The 15,583-nt window shown below is 56.1% G+C and overlaps 1 protein-coding gene across 1 annotated transcript; it reads left to right on the forward strand.

The window, feature by feature from the left end:
* Positions 1-1,225: 1,225 nt before the first annotated feature.
* On the forward strand, positions 1,226-15,103 carry EAH_00041440 (hypothetical protein, conserved; the record flags this gene model as incomplete). Its single annotated transcript, XM_013391803.1, has 23 exons — positions 1,226-1,945; positions 2,124-2,276; positions 2,467-2,516; positions 2,619-2,650; positions 2,738-2,799; positions 2,933-2,977; positions 3,180-3,325; positions 3,454-3,547; positions 3,647-3,831; positions 3,990-4,262; positions 4,549-6,538; positions 6,783-7,211; positions 7,437-7,656; positions 7,932-8,423; positions 8,634-8,914; positions 9,120-9,653; positions 9,876-10,695; positions 10,819-10,922; positions 11,124-11,241; positions 11,391-11,464; positions 11,682-12,143; positions 12,360-12,732; positions 12,855-15,103. 23 exons carry the CDS (start codon positions 1,226-1,228, stop codon positions 15,101-15,103), a joined length of 9,906 nt encoding a protein of 3,301 aa, XP_013247257.1.
* Positions 15,104-15,583: the final 480 nt, after the last annotated feature.

The raw sequence follows: 15,583 nt of genomic DNA on the forward strand, positions 1-15,583 counted from the left end.
ATTCCCTGCTATCCTGTTGGTGAGGTTATATAAATATATATATATATATATATATTGTTTTCTTTGTTTTGCATGAACTAAATAAAAACTAAAAACAGAGGCTGACGGAGAACCTCTTGCTGGATTGCAGCAGCAGAACATCGAGTCTAAAAATGTTGTTTACTCGGATACGCCTCCTTACGGGTATGCACACTGTGAAGCAAAAGAAAGGAGCAGCAGCAATCCTGAGTGCACGTACATATATGCATGTATATACAATATATATATATATATAATATGCTATATAAGGATGTATATATAGTATGTATGGATGCTATATAAGAATGTATACATAATACATGCATATTATGATTATTATTATTTGTTATTATTATTATTATAATATTGAATTCAAATCTATTAGGCTTGTCCCTCAAGGCAAAAGAAGACTAATGAAGATAATTCATTTGTCTTCTCCTTTGTCTTCTGTACAATCTGCTGCTGCTCCTTCTGTAGAGAAGAAAAAGAAGAGGACCCTAGCGGAGGTGCTAGGGGGGTTTATGCAGATACCGATTCACAGCCTAATAGGAGGAAAGATGCTTTAATTTGTTTTATTTATTCAATAAAAGCACAAAAAGAATTTAATTCAGGCTTTTAAAGAAGAAAAAACTTCCTTATCTCGCTTTCAAATGTACACTCCGTGCAGAAACTCCTACGGTTGTTGGGGCCCCTCAAGTGAACTGCAGGAGCGACAGGAGAGGGAAATAGAGTATAAAAACCTTTTAAATAGTATTTCAATTTAATTTAATTTAATTTCTAAAAACAAAATATATTTTTTTATTCATTTGTAAGCAAACAACACCCACATTATCCCTTCCCTTCACAGTCCGCGGCCGACGGCAGCACGAGGTCCATTGCGTCTTTCTTCTTTCTTTTTTCTCCCTTTCCTTTTATTTATATCTTTAATATATCTTAAATATCGTTTTAATGCTTTTATTATTATCTTCTTCTCTAAATAATACACCAGGACCGCCAAACACCACCGTCTTCAACCCCGCTGCCTTTCAATCTCACCGCGACCTCTGACGGCTGTTGCTGCTGCAGCAGCAACCGCTGCTCTTCTTGCTTCAACGCTGTTACGCCCTGCAGCAGCAGCTAATGCTGCAGTTGCTGCAGAAGCTGCAGAAATTGCAGCAACAGCAGCAACTTAGTTGCAGGGCTGCACCAGGAGAGCTGCAGCAGCACAATGCACAAGCAGCAGCAACAGCTGCAACACGAAAGGAATCTATGGGTGAATACTCCTTGCTGCCATCCGCAGGCCAAGCAACAGCAGCAGAAGCAGCAGAAACAGCAACAACACCAGCAGCAGCATCAAAAAGCAGAAGCCAGCTGCAACAGGCGTGCGCGGAGCTGCAGCACGTGCAACAGTAGCAGCAGCAGCAGCAGCAGCAGTAGCAGCCTGTGTCTGCTGCACCCTACCCGAACCTTCGATGTGGGGTGCCCCCCTAATTTACTGCATTTTGAAAAGGGTCCCCCTCAGGCACCAGAAACGAATTTGAAGGTCTGCTGCTGCAGAAGAAGTTCTTCGTGCAGCAGCAGCAGCAGCAGCAGCAGCAGCAGCAACTGCAGAAGCGGCATGGCGCGGATGGGTGTCAGGCAGCGACACTTGCAGCAGCAGCAAGTGCAGCAGCAAGAGCTGCAGCAAGTGCAGCAGCAAGTGCAGCAGCAAGTGCATCAGCAAGTGCAGCAGCAGCAGATGCACCGCCAGCCCATACAAGGTGGTGCTGCGCATTGTGAGGCACAGGCGCCCCCTCAGCATCAACAGAAGCAACTAAAGCAGCAGCAAAAGCAGCTGCAGCAGCAGCAGCATGGCTCAGCAGCAGCAGAAAATCTGTGGTGCTCTCCTAATATATCTCAAACCCTACGTCAGACTCTTAGGAGGCATCAATCAGCGACTGAACGATCTGTGAGCGTTTAGGGTTTAGGGTTTAGGGTTTAGGGTTTAGAGCCGACTTAGTTTTCGCTGTCTTCATTTAATCTTCGGGTGAACATCTGCGGCTGCGATTGGAAGGCAGGCGCCGCCCTCGCGTCACTGTTTAGGGTTTAGGGCTTAGGGTTTAGGGTTTAGGGTTTGGTGCGTGCAGCTGCTGGAGCTGGAGAAGGCAGAAGCTGCAACAGAAACAACTTTAAAGGAAACAATTGCAGAAATACAAAACTCACAGATGCGAGCAGCAGCAAACGCCCGACTGTCTGAGCAGCTGCAGAGAGATATCAATGAAGCCACCCACAGCCTCCTTGTAAACCCTAAACCCTAAACCCTAAACCCTAAACCCTAATCGCGAGACGGGGAGATTCGAACGAAGTGCTCAGCAAGCCTATTGGTTGGGGCGGGCGGCACCAGCCGGACCCTAGTCCTTGCAAGGGCTTAGGGCTTAGGGCTTAGGGCTTAGGGTTTAGGGTTTAGGGTTTAGGGTTTGGAGTGCTCAGGAACACGAAAAAGACCTTGAACTCGCCATTGAACAGCTCACGTCCTTGAAGTGAGCAGACAACATTGGCGGCGTCCAGGCCGTCTAGAGCTTAGGGTTTAGGGTTTAGTGTTTAGGGTTTAGGGTTTTGTGCTGTTTCGTTGGCCACCGCAGGAAGGAACAGCTTCAATTCTCTTCTTGTACAGGTAACGCTCTAGAGCGTAGGGTTTAACGCTGGGTGTTTGAGGTTTAGGGATTAGGGTTTAGGGTTTAGGGTTTGTGTGCAACTGCAGAGGACTCAAAGGCGAGAGAGCAGGAGGAGGTTTCAACTGGCGGCCTCACGGACGAAGAATCAGTAAACCCTAAACCCTAAACCCTAAACTGCAGGTCTAGAAATGCCTCGAGGAGTTTCATGGATTGGTTAGGGTTTAGAAAGTAGCTAGCGTCAAGGGTTTAGGGTTTAGGGTTAAGGCTGTTCCTTCGTGCAGCTGGCGGTAGACACGGAGCTGCTTCGAGTGTCTCAGGAAGTTAAGGTGAGGGCTAAAGCCTAAACCCTAAACCCTAATCCGCAACCTCTAAACCCTAGACCCTAAACCCAAAACCTCCTAATTCTAAACCCCAAACCCTAAACCCTAATCGTTCAACTTGGGGTTTTGTTCAGCCTTTTCCTCCCAAAGCGCGAGAGGCAATCTAGGGTTTAGGGTTTAGGGTTTAGGGTTTGCGTTGCTGCAACAGAAGACGAAAGACACCGAAAAGGAAGCAGCTGAGAAGGTTGGGCGTCTGAGGCAGCAGCTGCTGCTGCAGCAGCAGGAGAGACACAGGAGAGCGCTCTATAAACGCATGCAGCAGCTGCAGCAGCAATACGAGGAAATTGGACAGAGGTAATTTTCGCTGCTGCTGCAGTTTCTGCTGCTGCTGCTGCAACTGCTGTCGCAGTTGCCTCATGCTGCTGAGCCCTGTAGCCTTGCTGCAGTTGATTCTACCGTTGCTGCTGCTGTTGCTGCTGCAGACAGATAGAGCTGCAGCAGCTGCAGCACTGGTGGGAGGCCTACGGGCAGCGGCAGCTCCTGCACGAGCGGCGACAAGCGCAGTTGCTGGTGCAGGTGAAACCCTAAACCCTAAACCCTAACTACCGAGCAGTAGCCAGCGCCGGCTCTCAGGGTTGCGATTTAGGGTTTAGGGTTTTGTGCATTTGTGTGCAGCAAAAGAAGTCCTTCCGAAGGGCATCAGAAGGGTCTGCTGCTGCTGCTGCTGCTGCACCAACGGGCTCGCTGCTGCGGCGTCTACCGCCATACTTGCAGCAGCAGCAGCAAAAGAAGCAGCCAGTAGCTGCTGCAGCACTTGAAGCCGTTGGGAAGCAGCAGCAGCAGGAGCAACGGCAGCAACAGTAACTGATAAGGCGGCTAGACACGCTGACCGAAAGGCTGTTTCGCTACGGCGTGCAGCAGCAACTGCAGCAGCAACTGCAGCAGCAACAGCAGCAGCTGCTGCTGAGTTCGGGGACTTGGCCTTAGAGGAGGGTTTGGTGTTGCGGTGTACATCCAGCGTACTGCGCAAGGGCTACAGCTGTCTCAGACAGCATAGACAGCAGCAGCAACTGCAGCAGCAAGACCTACAACAGCAGCAGCAAGATTTACAGCGTACAGCAGCAGTGGCGAGGCGAGCAGCTGCAGCAGCAGCAAGACTCAGAGATACAGCAACACCAAAATCTACAGCAGCAGCGTCAGAAAGATCAGCAGCAGCAGAAACTGCAGCGGCACCGCAAGCTGCAGCAGCAACAGCAGCAGCAGCAGCACAGGCCGAGGGCCGTCTGCCGCCGTGCGTCGTTTGTCGACGCAGCAAATTAATCAAGATTTGTAGCTGCTGCTGCTGTTGCAGCAACTAGTGCAGCATCTGCTGCAGCAGGTGTTCGCTGGTGCTGCTGCTGCTGCTGCTGCTGTTGCTGCTGCTGCTGCTGCTGCTCGCCGGCCGTGGCTGCTGCCTCGCGTCTGAGGGCATTTGTTTGTTTTGTTTGTCGGTGTGTAGAGATATAAAAAGCAGAATAAACAAAAGTAAACTGTCTATACAGCAGAAACGCAGCAAAACAATGGGCTAACCTCCATAGAAAGCGGCAGCTGCTGCAGCAGCAGGTGCTGCAGGAGCAGCAGCAGCAGCAGCAGCAGCAGCAACAGCGAGTGCTTTGGCAGCAGGAGCAACAGGAGCGGAAGCGTTGTCTGCCGCAGCAGCGACGCCAACGCGTAATGCAGCAAGAGCAAGTGCTGCAGCAGCAGCAACATCAGCAGCATGAAGAGCAGCGTGCTGCTGCTGCTGCACCAGCTGTAGTCCTTGCGGGGGCCCCTCAGCAGGGGTGCGCCCAGCAGCAGCAGCAGCAGCAGCAGCAGCAGCCGCACACTCCGCTAGAGTCTTCGCCGCAGCAGCATCAGCTGCTCCACCCGCAGCAACACATGCAGCAGCAGCAGCACATGCACCAGCAGCACATGCAGCAGCAGCAACAGCAGCAGCAGCACATGCAGCAGCAGCAGCAGCACATGCAACAGCAGCCAACCTTAGGTGGCGCTGTATATATGCAAGAAGCATCACCTTGGGTTGCTGCAGCAGCTCTGGGGCTGCCGCAGCAGCAGCACATGAATTATGCTGCTGCTGCTGCAGCACCGCAGCAGCAGCGCAACAACAGCGACTCAAATGCTTCAGCAGCAGCAGCAGCAGCATCACCACCCGCAGGGTTTGCTGCTGCCTCGTACGCTCCTGCTGCAGCGGCAGGAGGAATGTCTGTCAACCCACAGCAGCAACAGCAGCAGCAGCAGCAGCAGTTGCTGGGCGGCCGCCACATGCAGGCGTACGGATCGATGCCCGCTCACGCTGCTGCTGCTGATCCAGCAGCAGCAGCAGCAGCAGGGGGGCCAGGCTCTCTTCGCTATTCTGGGGCCTATACATGCCCTCAGCCTGCTGCTGCTTACTATGGGCGCCCGGTGAGCAGCAGCAGCCCCTATCCTGCTGCTGCTGCAGCAGCAGCTGCTGCTGCTGCAGCGGGGTTCGCTGCTTTTGGGGGCCCGCAGCAGCAGCAGCAGCAACAACCGCACCTCATGACTGCAGGCCCACAGCAACAGCAGCAGCAGCAACAGCAGCAGCAGCAGCTGCCTCCTGGGATGCCTGCTGGTGCAGTGTGGGCCGCAGGAACTCCAGCAGCAGCAGCAGCAACAGGATCTCCTGCTGCTGCTGCTCAAGCTGCAGCAACAGCAGCAGCAGGCATGGCAGGCTCGCCTTATCCGGAGCAGCAGATGCAGCAGCATCAGATGCAGCAGCAGCAACTGCAGCAGCAACAAATGCAGCAGCAGCAACTGCAGCAGCAACAGATGCAGCAGCACCAGATGCAGCAACAGCAGATGCAGCAGCAGCAAGCTATGCTGCACTGGCAGCAGCAGCAACACCAGCAGCAGCGGCGCAACAGTCATTCTACTGGGTGGGGAATGCAGCAGCAGCAGCTGCCTGCTGCTGCTGCTGCTGCTGCTGTGCCACCACAGCAGCAGCAACAGCAGCAGGCGTACGTGCAGCAGGCTGTTTGCGCGGAGTCGCAGCAACAGATGCAGCCTCAGCAGCAGCAGCTGCAGCAGCCAATGCAGCAGCAGCACCACCACCAAGAGATGCTGTATCCTGCAGCACCGCATGCAGCAACAGGAGCAGCAGCAGGAGCAGCAGGAGCAGCAGCAGCAGCAGGCCCTGTGCCACGTCCTCAGCAGCTGCAGCAGAACATGGGCCCTTCTTCAGCACAGCGGAGCAGCAGCAGCAGCAGCAGCAGCGGCAGCGGCAGCAGTAGCAGCATCAGGAGGAAGCCTTTTGTGATGGAGGTGCCGCAGCAGCAGGGACTGCTGCTGCAGCGCAGCAACTTGTCTCTGCTGCAGCAAGAAGCAGCATGGATGGCTCGCGATTATTACTATGAACGGCGGTGGAAGAAGCAGCTGCTGCTGCGGCTGGGCAGCAGCGCAGCAGCAGCAAAACGTGTGAAGATGCTGCAGCAGCAGCAGGAAGAAAGGAGAGTCCTTGCTGCTCCCTGGGCAGCAGCTGTAGAGACAGTGTACATCGCTCTCTTGCGTCAGGTAAGCCTGCTGCTGCTGCTGCTGCTGCTGCGTGCTGCTGCGTGTGGTGCTGCTGCTCCTCCTGGTGCTGATGCTGCTGATACTGCGGCTGCTGCTGTTGCTGTCTGTTTCGGGTGCTGCTGGTGTGTTGCTGCTGCTGCGGCTTCTGTCTGTTGCTGGTTGGCTATGCTGCAGTTGTTTTGCTGCTGCGGGATCTACAGCCTCTGCTGCTGCTGCTGCTGCTGCTGCTGCTGCTGCACTTCAGGTGTATAGGGACCTTGTGCCTCCTGAATGGGCGTCGCTAGCAGCAGATATACCCCCAATCGATAATTGCCCGGGGCTTGAGGTGTATAGGCAGCTGGTGGAGCAGCAGCAGCAGAAGCAGCAGCAGCAGCAGGAGCAGCAGGATATTGACGAGGACGAGCTGCTGCCTCCTTTTTTGCAGCAGCAGTTGCCGCTGCAGCAGCAGTTGCTGCTGCAGCAGCTGCAGCAGCAGCAGGATGGCGGGGTGCAGCGGCAAGCGCTTATAGAGAAGATCAAGAGACAATGCCTCTTCCGCCTAGCAGCAGCAGGCAGCAGCAGCAGCCCTTGGAGGCCCCAGCCTCCTGCTGCTTGGGCGACGCAGTCTCCTCTTGCTGCTGCAGCAGAAGCACTGGTGCTGCAGCTTGAAAGCAACAGAGCTGCTAACACACAGGTTGGCTGCTGCTCATGCTGCTGCTGCTGCTGCTGCTTCGGCTGCTGTTGCTGACGACGTGCTGCTTCATCCTGTGCTGCTTCCGTCGGTCGTGTTGCTGCTTCTTTTGCTGCTTGTGCTGCTGCTTGCGCTGCTGCTGCTGCTGCTGTTGCGTGTGTTGCTGCTGCTGCTGTTGTTGCTGCTGTTGCTGCAGCAGTGTGCTGCATGTGTTCTGTTTTGCTGCAGCCGCTGCCTCCTCGTTACTGCCAGCTGTCTCCGCAGCTGCATGCATATCTCTTGTGTCTGTTAACGAAGCGGAAGCTCGAGTGTGAAGCTGCTGCTACTGCAGCAGCAGCACCAACTGATGGAGCAGCAGCAGCAGCAGAAACAGCAGCAACACCAGCAGCAGCAGCAAAGCAGCACCCGAAGGGGGCAATCCTAGTTAAAGAGGAAAGAGCGCTTCAATGTGAGGCCTTTTGCTGCTGCTGCTGCTGCTTTTGCTGCTGCTGCTTTTGCTGCTGCTGCTGCTTGTACAGCGTAGCTGTGTACACTGCTCATAGTTTTCTCACCTCGGTGGTACTGCGGTGCTGCTTTTGCTGCTGCTGCTGCTGCAAGTGCTGCAAGTGCTGCTAAGTTTAGGCCGAAGCTGCTGCTGCAGCAGCAGCAGCAAGGGCAGCAGCAGTTGCTGCTCTGGTTCACCTAATGCAAGCATTTCTATCTCTTTTGGGTGTGCGCTTGCAGCAACAGCAGCAGCAGCAGCAGCTAAGAGCAGCAGCAGCTGGAGCAGCAGCAGCTGGAGCGACTTGGAAGATGCTGCATGCAGCCGCACTTTAGATGACTGGCTGTATCATCAGCAGGAGCAGCTGCTGCAGCAGCAGCACCCATTGATATTGAATATGTTTGCTGCAGCGCCTGCTGCTTTTGTTGCTGCTGCTGGCTTACTAGAAAACCTGCAGCCCCTGCAGCCGCTGCAGCAGCACCAGCCCCGGAAGCGGCAGCAGCAGCAGCAGCAGCTGTTGCTACCACCAAAGCAGGCGGATGAAGAGCAGCAGCAGCAGCAGCAGCACTCAGCAGAAGCAGCAGCAGAAGCAGAAGAACGAAGGCAGCAGCAGATTCGCGCTTTAGCTGTCTCCTGCATGCTTGACAGTGTGCAGCAGCAGGGGGTGTATGTACACCCCGTGGAGTTGAGGCCTCCTCAGCTGCCAGTAGATCTCATCACGCTCCCTGCCTTCAGTGAGTTGCTGCTGCTGCTGCTGCTGCTGCTGCTGCTGGGGCTGGAGCAGTTGCTGTTGCTGCTGCTGCTGCTGCTGTAGGTGGGGCTGGAGCAGTTGCTGTTGCTGCTGCTGTTTATTTTGCAGCTGCCGCTGTGAGTAGTGGTGGTGTCGCTGCTTCTGCTGCTGCTGCTGATGCTGCTGCTGCTGCTGTTCCTGTGGGTGCCTGCAGCAACCGGCGGCTGCTGGCGGCGCTGCGTGCGGCTGCTGCTGCAGCAGTTCAGCAGCAGCAGAAAGACAGATGCTGCTGCTGCTCAGGGAGAGGCAGCAGCAGCAACAGCAGCAGCACCGATTGTGGGGGCGACAGCAGCAACAGCCGCAGCAGCACAGCAGCAGCAGCACGGGGCTGCAGCAGGAGCATGGGGATCAGCAGCAGCAGATCGAGGCGCTGCAGCAGCATATGCAGATACACTGCGGAGACAAGGGGCAGGCAAGATGTCTGTGTATGATGCGGTAAGCTGCTGCTGCTGCTGCTGGTGGTGGTTTTGCTGCTTTTGCTGCTTCCGGTGCTGCTGCTCCTGTGGCTGTGCTTTGTGGATTGGCACCAGCAGCTTTTGTGCCGCTGCTGCTGCTGCTGCTGCTGCTGCTGCTGCTGCCGCTTAGCAGCAGCCTCTTATGCTTTTTCTGTTGCTGCTGCTGCTGCTGCTGCTGTGTTTAGCGGGGACGGCGAGCGGGAGGAATGCCTGTAGAAGCAGCAGCAACGGAAGCCGACAGGGCAGCAGCAGCAGCCGCAGCTGCCGCTGCAGCTGCTGCTGCTGCTGCGCACGACAGCGAGACGCTGCTGCAGCGCCGCAGCCAGCAGCAGCAGCAGCAGCAGTGGGATCTGCACGAGTCTGCTTTGCTGCTGCACTTAGCGGGTCGTTTTGCTGGCAGCAGCAGCAGAAGCAGCAGCAGCAGCAGCAGGGCTTGGTTCTCATCAGCAGCATCTTTACCCCTCAAAAGCAGCAGCAGCAGCAGCAGCAGCAGCAACGATATTAACTGGGGTTTGGTTGCTAGTGCTTTGTCTTGCCTGGGATCGTGTGGGGGGATCGTCTCCAGGCTTCGTCTCCCAGATGAGTGCTGCAGACAGTACACTGTGCTGCTGCAGCATCTGCAGCAGCTCCGCCAGACGCCAAAAGATATGCGGCACCCGATGCTGCTGCTGCTGCTGCTGCAGCGGAGGTCTATTACTGCTGTTGATGTCATCGCTAAGGTTTGTTTTTTGCTGCTGTATACAAAATATAGCTTTTATTTATTTATTTTGTTTATTTATTTTATTTATTTATTTATTTATTTGTTCGTCTGTTTGTTTTGCTGCGATGTCGCTTTGTCTGTGCCCTCCAGTGGATGTGTCTTCCCTCTAGAGGGCTTAGGGCTTAGGGTTTAGGGTTTAGGGTTTAGGGTTTAGGGTTTGGGATTTGTGTTGTTGCTGCAGTGCCTTCCGGCTCATTGTTCGTTTGGTGGTTTTGCTGCTGCTGATCGGCACAAACCTTCATTTGAGTTGCTGCTGCCCCTGAAGCCTCGCCAGTTGCTGCTGCTGCAGCAGCAGCAGCAGCGGCGGCGGCAGCAGCAGCAGAAGCAGCAGCAGCTGATGCTGCTAGACCGCAAGGCGCTTCCAGGGCCTGGAGATATGAAAAGAGAGGAGGAGTCAACTACAACGAGCATAACAAGCAGCAGCAGCAACAGCAGCAGCAGCAGCAGCAGCAGCAGCACGAGTCCGTTCCTGCTGCCACCTGCTGCTGCTGTTGTGGTGGAAGGAGAAGAAGCAGCAGCAGCACGTGCTTTCTCGCTGCCCATTGACTTCGAGTCGGAGCTGCGGCTCTTCCAGAAGCTGCAGCAGCAGCAGCAGGAGCAGCAGCAGCAGCAGGAGCAGCAGCAGCAGCAGCAGGATGACTGTTGGATTTTGGCGCCTCGTATAAAATCGTATTCATTAGATTGGGCTGCTGCTTCCTCACGTGCGCAGCAGCAGCAGCAGCGGCTGTGGCTGGCGGAGGCTGCAGCAGCACCGTCAGCAGCAGCAGCAGCAGCAGCAGCAGCAGGTGCAGCAGCAGCGGAGGATCCAAATGAAGAAACGCTGCAGCAAGTACTCTCTTCCCTTTGCTCTCGTAAGGGTTTGCATTTAAGGCTGAGGGCTCGTGAGAAGAGGTACAGCAGCAGCAGCAACAGCAGCAGCAGCAGCAGCAGCAGCAGCAGCAGCAGCAGCTTGCCATCAGCAAAGAAGCGCAAGCAGCACTCCCTGTACAAGACCATCCATGGTAAGCTGCAGCAGCAGCAGCAGCAGCAGCAGCAGCAGCAGCAGAGCGCCTCGTCTTCCTTCGAGACTTTCGCCCCAGCCAAACCCTAAACCCTAAACCCTAAACCCTCGGTGTTTGCTGCAGACATGGGAGCGCATAGTGTCTCTGCTTGGGGTGTATCTGCCTGGGCCTTTCTTCATTCGTCTCCTCCCCCTCCTTCTGCAGAGCCCCCCGTTGACCCGCAGCAGGTTAGGGTTTAGGGTTTAGGGTTTAGGGTTTAGGGTCTGGAGGAGGAGGAGACTGGGGGCGGGGGGGAAAGGGTTTATTCAGCCGTCTGCACACGTATTAGGGTTTAGGGTTTAGGGTTTAGAGCTGGCTGTGAAGCATCAGCATCTCGGGGTTGACGTATGCTGCTCCTGCTGCTTCTGCTGTTGCTGCTGCTGCTTCAGTGCGCCGGGCTGCGAGCTGCAGCAGCAGTTATTTGCCGCTGCAGCAACAGCATGCGTCGGCGTCTCGCGGTGCAGCAGCAGCAAGAAGCCCTTCATATCCGCAGCCTTCTTCCCGCTGGTAGGGTTTAGGGTTTAGGGTTTAGGGTTTAGGGTCTTGCTGCTGCTTTCGGGTCGCCCAGACGTAGATGATTGCGGTGGGCGGAGGGAGTACAGGCTAGGGTTTAGGGTTTAGGGTTTAGGGTTTAGGGTTTAGGGTTTGTGCTGCAGGCGCGGACCCGAAGCTGATAACTCCTCCCCACCCTTCTCACCACAACCTGGCGAAGCAAGCGCGCCGCCACTTTGTACGTGCAAACCCTAAACCCTAAACCCTAAACCCTAAACCCTTTTCAATCCCTAAACCCTAAACCCTGCTCAAATCCTAAACCCTAGATGCTGCTTCAACATAGAGCACGAAGCCCTTGTTAGACTCGCGTTTACCCTAAACCCTACGGTGCGGAGGGGGCTTGAGGGTTTAGGGTTTAGGGTTTAGGGTTTAGGGTTTAGGGTTTGTGGCTTCAGGCGCTGTTTGAAAGAGGCGAGAAGGCAGCAGAGACAGCAGCAACAGAAGCAGCGAAGCCAGCGTCGTCAACGCCTGCAGCAGCAGCAACAGGAGCAGCAGCAGCAACAGCAGCAGCACCAGGAGCAACAGCAGCAGCAACTGCTTCGCCAGCAGCAGCAACATCTCCTGCTGCTGGTGCAGCAACAGCAGCAGGCGACGCTGCAACAGGAGCAACAGCAGCAGCTCCAGCAGCAGCTGCTGCAGCAACACCCCCTACCGGCCCAGCAGCCTCAGCAGGTTCTGCTGCAGCAGCAACAACGCCGGCTGGTGCAGCAGCAGCAGCAGCAGCAACCTTGCTGCCTTGGCTGCAGCTCGCCACGCATGCATTGCAGCGGGGGAGGCAGCAGCAGCTGCTGCTGGGCCCGCAGCAGTTCAACGGGGGTGGTGTTAGCCCTGCAAACCCTCGGAAGCCTCAGCTACCTGTAAACCCTAAACCCTAAACCCTAAACCCTAAGGCAGTAGCAGCAAACCCTAAACTCTTTAGCAGCAGCAACAAACCCTAAACCCTCTCCAGGAGGCTTAGAGACATGTGCATTAGCCTACGTGCTGCGCCCGTCGAGGGTTTAGGGTTTATGGTTTAGGGTTTGGAGTCTGGGATTTAGGGTTTAGGGTTTAGGGTTGAGAGTTTGTGCACTCAGGAACAGTACATCTTGGCTCTGCAGGGCAGAGGAGGCGAGGAGGGTGCTGCTGCTGCTGAAGGGAAATCAACAGCAGCAGCAGCAGCAGCAGCAGCAGCAGCATCAGCATCTGCAGCAGCAAGCACGGCAACGCCGCAAGGACCAGCAGCAGCAGCAGCAGCAGCAGCACAAGCAGCAGCAGCACCATCTGCTGCGGGTTTGCCTCAGGATTCCTCACCTTCGGAGGCGATGAGGGAGCAGCAGCAGCTGCTGCCGCAGCAGCAGCCGATGCTCCAGCAACAGCAGCAAATGCTGCAGCAGCAGCCAATGCTACAGCAGCAGCAGATGCTGCAGCAGCAGCAGATGCTGCAGCAGCAACAACGCCCCACTGCTGGTACGCAGTTCATAATATTGCTGCAAGCACCGTCTATAAGCTAGGATAAGCTAGGTTAAGGGTTTAGGGTTTATGCTCTAGGGTTTAGGGTTTAGGGTTTAGGGTTTGTGGTGCTTGTGCAGACTTCGTGGCTGGAGGCACCATGGAGGGAGACTCAGCAGCAGCAGCAGCAGCAGCAGCGGGAGCGCCTCTGCTACCGCAGCAGCAGCAGCAGCTCTTGAGTGAACACATGCAGCAGCGGCAGCAGCCGCAGCAGCAGCAGCAAATGGCGAGAGTGCAGCCAGTGCAGCACCAGCAGCAGCAACAGCCGCAGCACATGCTTCCAGGGGGACCGCTGCAGCAGCAGCAACACCTCCTGCCGGCCCCACATCAACAGCAGCAGCCGCTGTTGCAGCAGCAGCAGCAGCAACAGCTGCGGCAGCAGCAGCAGCAACAGCCGCATTGGGTTGCAACGCAGCAGCACGCGGTTCCTATGCTGATGCAACAGCAGCAGCATATGCTGCTGCAGCAGCACCATCAGCCCTTAGCCTATAGCAGCAAACCTCATTTACCTCAGCAGCAGCAGATGGAGGGTGCTTATGACTTGCAGCAGTTGCAGCAGCAGCAGCTGCAGCAGCAGCAGCTGCAACAGCAGCAACTGCAGCACCAGCAACTGCAGCAGCAGCAACTGCAGCAGCTGCAGCAGCAGCAAATGTTCTCGCGTCCTCCTTACGTGCAGCCGCAGCAGCAGCCACAGTCAGGTGAGGATGCTGCTGATGCAGCGCAGCAGCAGCAGCAGCAGCAGCAGCAGCAGCAGCAACAGTACCAGAGGCCAATGTACATACAGGCCCCTCCGCAGCAGCAGCAGCTGTCTCCCTACCCTACTGCAGCAACACACCTCACACAGGCAGCAGGAGCAGATGGAAATCTGCAGCAGCAGCAGCAGCAGCAGCAGGCGCTGGGCGGTACTCCGATGCAGCCGTTTTCGCCGCAGCAGCTGCAGCAGCAGCAGCAGCACCAGGTGTATCTGCAGCAGCAAGCTGCCTTTCAGGCTGCTGAAGGACCTCAAAGGCACTTCTCGCCGCAGCAGCAGCAGCTGCAGCAGCAGCAACTGCAACAGCAGCAGCTGCAGCACCAGCAGCTGCAACACCAGCAGCTACAGCAGCAGCAGCTGCAGCACCAGCAACTGCAGCAGCAGCAACTGCACGCGCAGCAGCTGCATCCGCAGCAGCTGCACCCGCAGCAGCAGCAGCAGCAGCTCATGTGTCACGAACAGAATGCATTTGCTGCTCAGCAGCAGCAGCAGCAGCAGCGTTTTGTTGCAGCAGCACCGCAGCACCCGCAAGCCCGCTTTGCTGCTGCTGCTGCTTTGCCTCAGCAGCAGCAGCAACAACGCCTGCCGCAGCAGCAGCAGCAGATGCAGCAAGCTGCCTACCCGACGCAGCAGCAGCAGCAGCAGCCAGGCTACTATCCTGTTGGCATGCAGCCGCAGCAGCAACTTAATGGTACTGCAGCAGAACTGCAACACTTGCAGCAGCAGCAGCAACTGCAGCAGCAGCAACTGCAGCAACAGCAAATGCACCAGCAGCACATGCAACAGCAGCAACTGCAGCAACACCTGCAGCAGCAGCAGCTGCAGCAGCAACAGTTTCGACAGCAGCAGCTTCAGCAGCAGCAGCACCTGCAGCATCAGCAGCTGCAACAGCTTCAGCAGCAGCAGCTCCAGCAGCAGCCGCAGCACTTGCCGCAGCAGCACCAGATGCAGCAGCAGCAACTGCAGCAGCAGCAGCAGCACCTGCAGCAGCAGGGGCTGTCTCCTGCAAGCCAGAGACAGCTGTCTACAGGCAGCAAGAGCAGCAAAAGTTCATCGCGTTCTAAGAGGCCGCAGCAGCAGCAATCGAAGGGTGCTGCTGCTGCAGCTGCTGCAGCAGCGGAGCAGCAGCAAACTGCTGTTGTTGGTGCTGCAGTTGCTCCAGGCGCTTTGCATGCATCTCAAGGGGCGGGAGGAAGTATTCCTGCTGCTGCTGCTCAGCAGCAGCAGCAGCATTTGCAGCACCAGCAGCGGCTGCAGCTGCAGCAGCAGCATTTACAGCAACAGCACCAGCTACAGCACCACCGGCAGCTGCAGCAGCTTCAGCAGCAACAGCTGCAGCAGCACCAGCTCCAGCATCAGCAGCTCCAGCACCAGCAACTGCAGCAGCAGCAGCTCCAGCAGCTGCAGCAGCAGCAGCAGCTGCAACAGCAGCAGCTACAGCAGCAGCAGCTGCAGCAACAGCCCGAGTACGGGGTCCACGCATTTGCTGCGCATCCAGTCGGCTATGTTGACCCGCAGCAGCAGCAGCAGCAGCAGCAGCAACAGCGTCCTACTGCTGCTCGCCCCGCCGGCGCTTGACTATAGGGCAACCGCTCCCGCTAGCTAGCTAGCTAGCTAGCTAGCTAGCTGGCTAGCTCTGGCTAGTTTGCTGCCGCTAGCTAGCTAGCTAGCTGGGGACCTCTGGGTAGCTAGCTGTGACTAGCTGGAGAACTATTGGATCCCTACGTCGTGGCTAGCTTTGACTATCTTGCTGTTGCTAGCTTGCTAGCTGTAGCTAGCTAGATAGCTAGCTGTAGCTAGCTAGATAGCTAGCTGTAGCTAGCTAGCTAGCTAGCTAGTTAGGTGGCAGGCGAGGCCTTCTCCGTATCCCTCGCGGTTGCCTTGCTTGTGTAGATGGACCTGAAGCAGCTGCAGCAGCAGCAGCAACAGCAGCAGCAGCAGCAGCAGCAGCAGCCTGCCTAGGAGGCAGGCTTGCTGCGCTGCAGCAGGAGTTTACTGGGGCTGCGCGAATTCCTTTTTGGCGCCTTCCTGTCTCCACCGTATAAACCCTAAACCCTA

This window comes from Eimeria acervulina, genomic scaffold, assembly GCF_000499425.1.
Source record: "Eimeria acervulina Houghton genomic scaffold, Eah_scaff523, whole genome shotgun sequence".
In the NCBI taxonomy this organism is placed as follows: domain Eukaryota; phylum Apicomplexa; class Conoidasida; order Eucoccidiorida; family Eimeriidae; genus Eimeria; species Eimeria acervulina.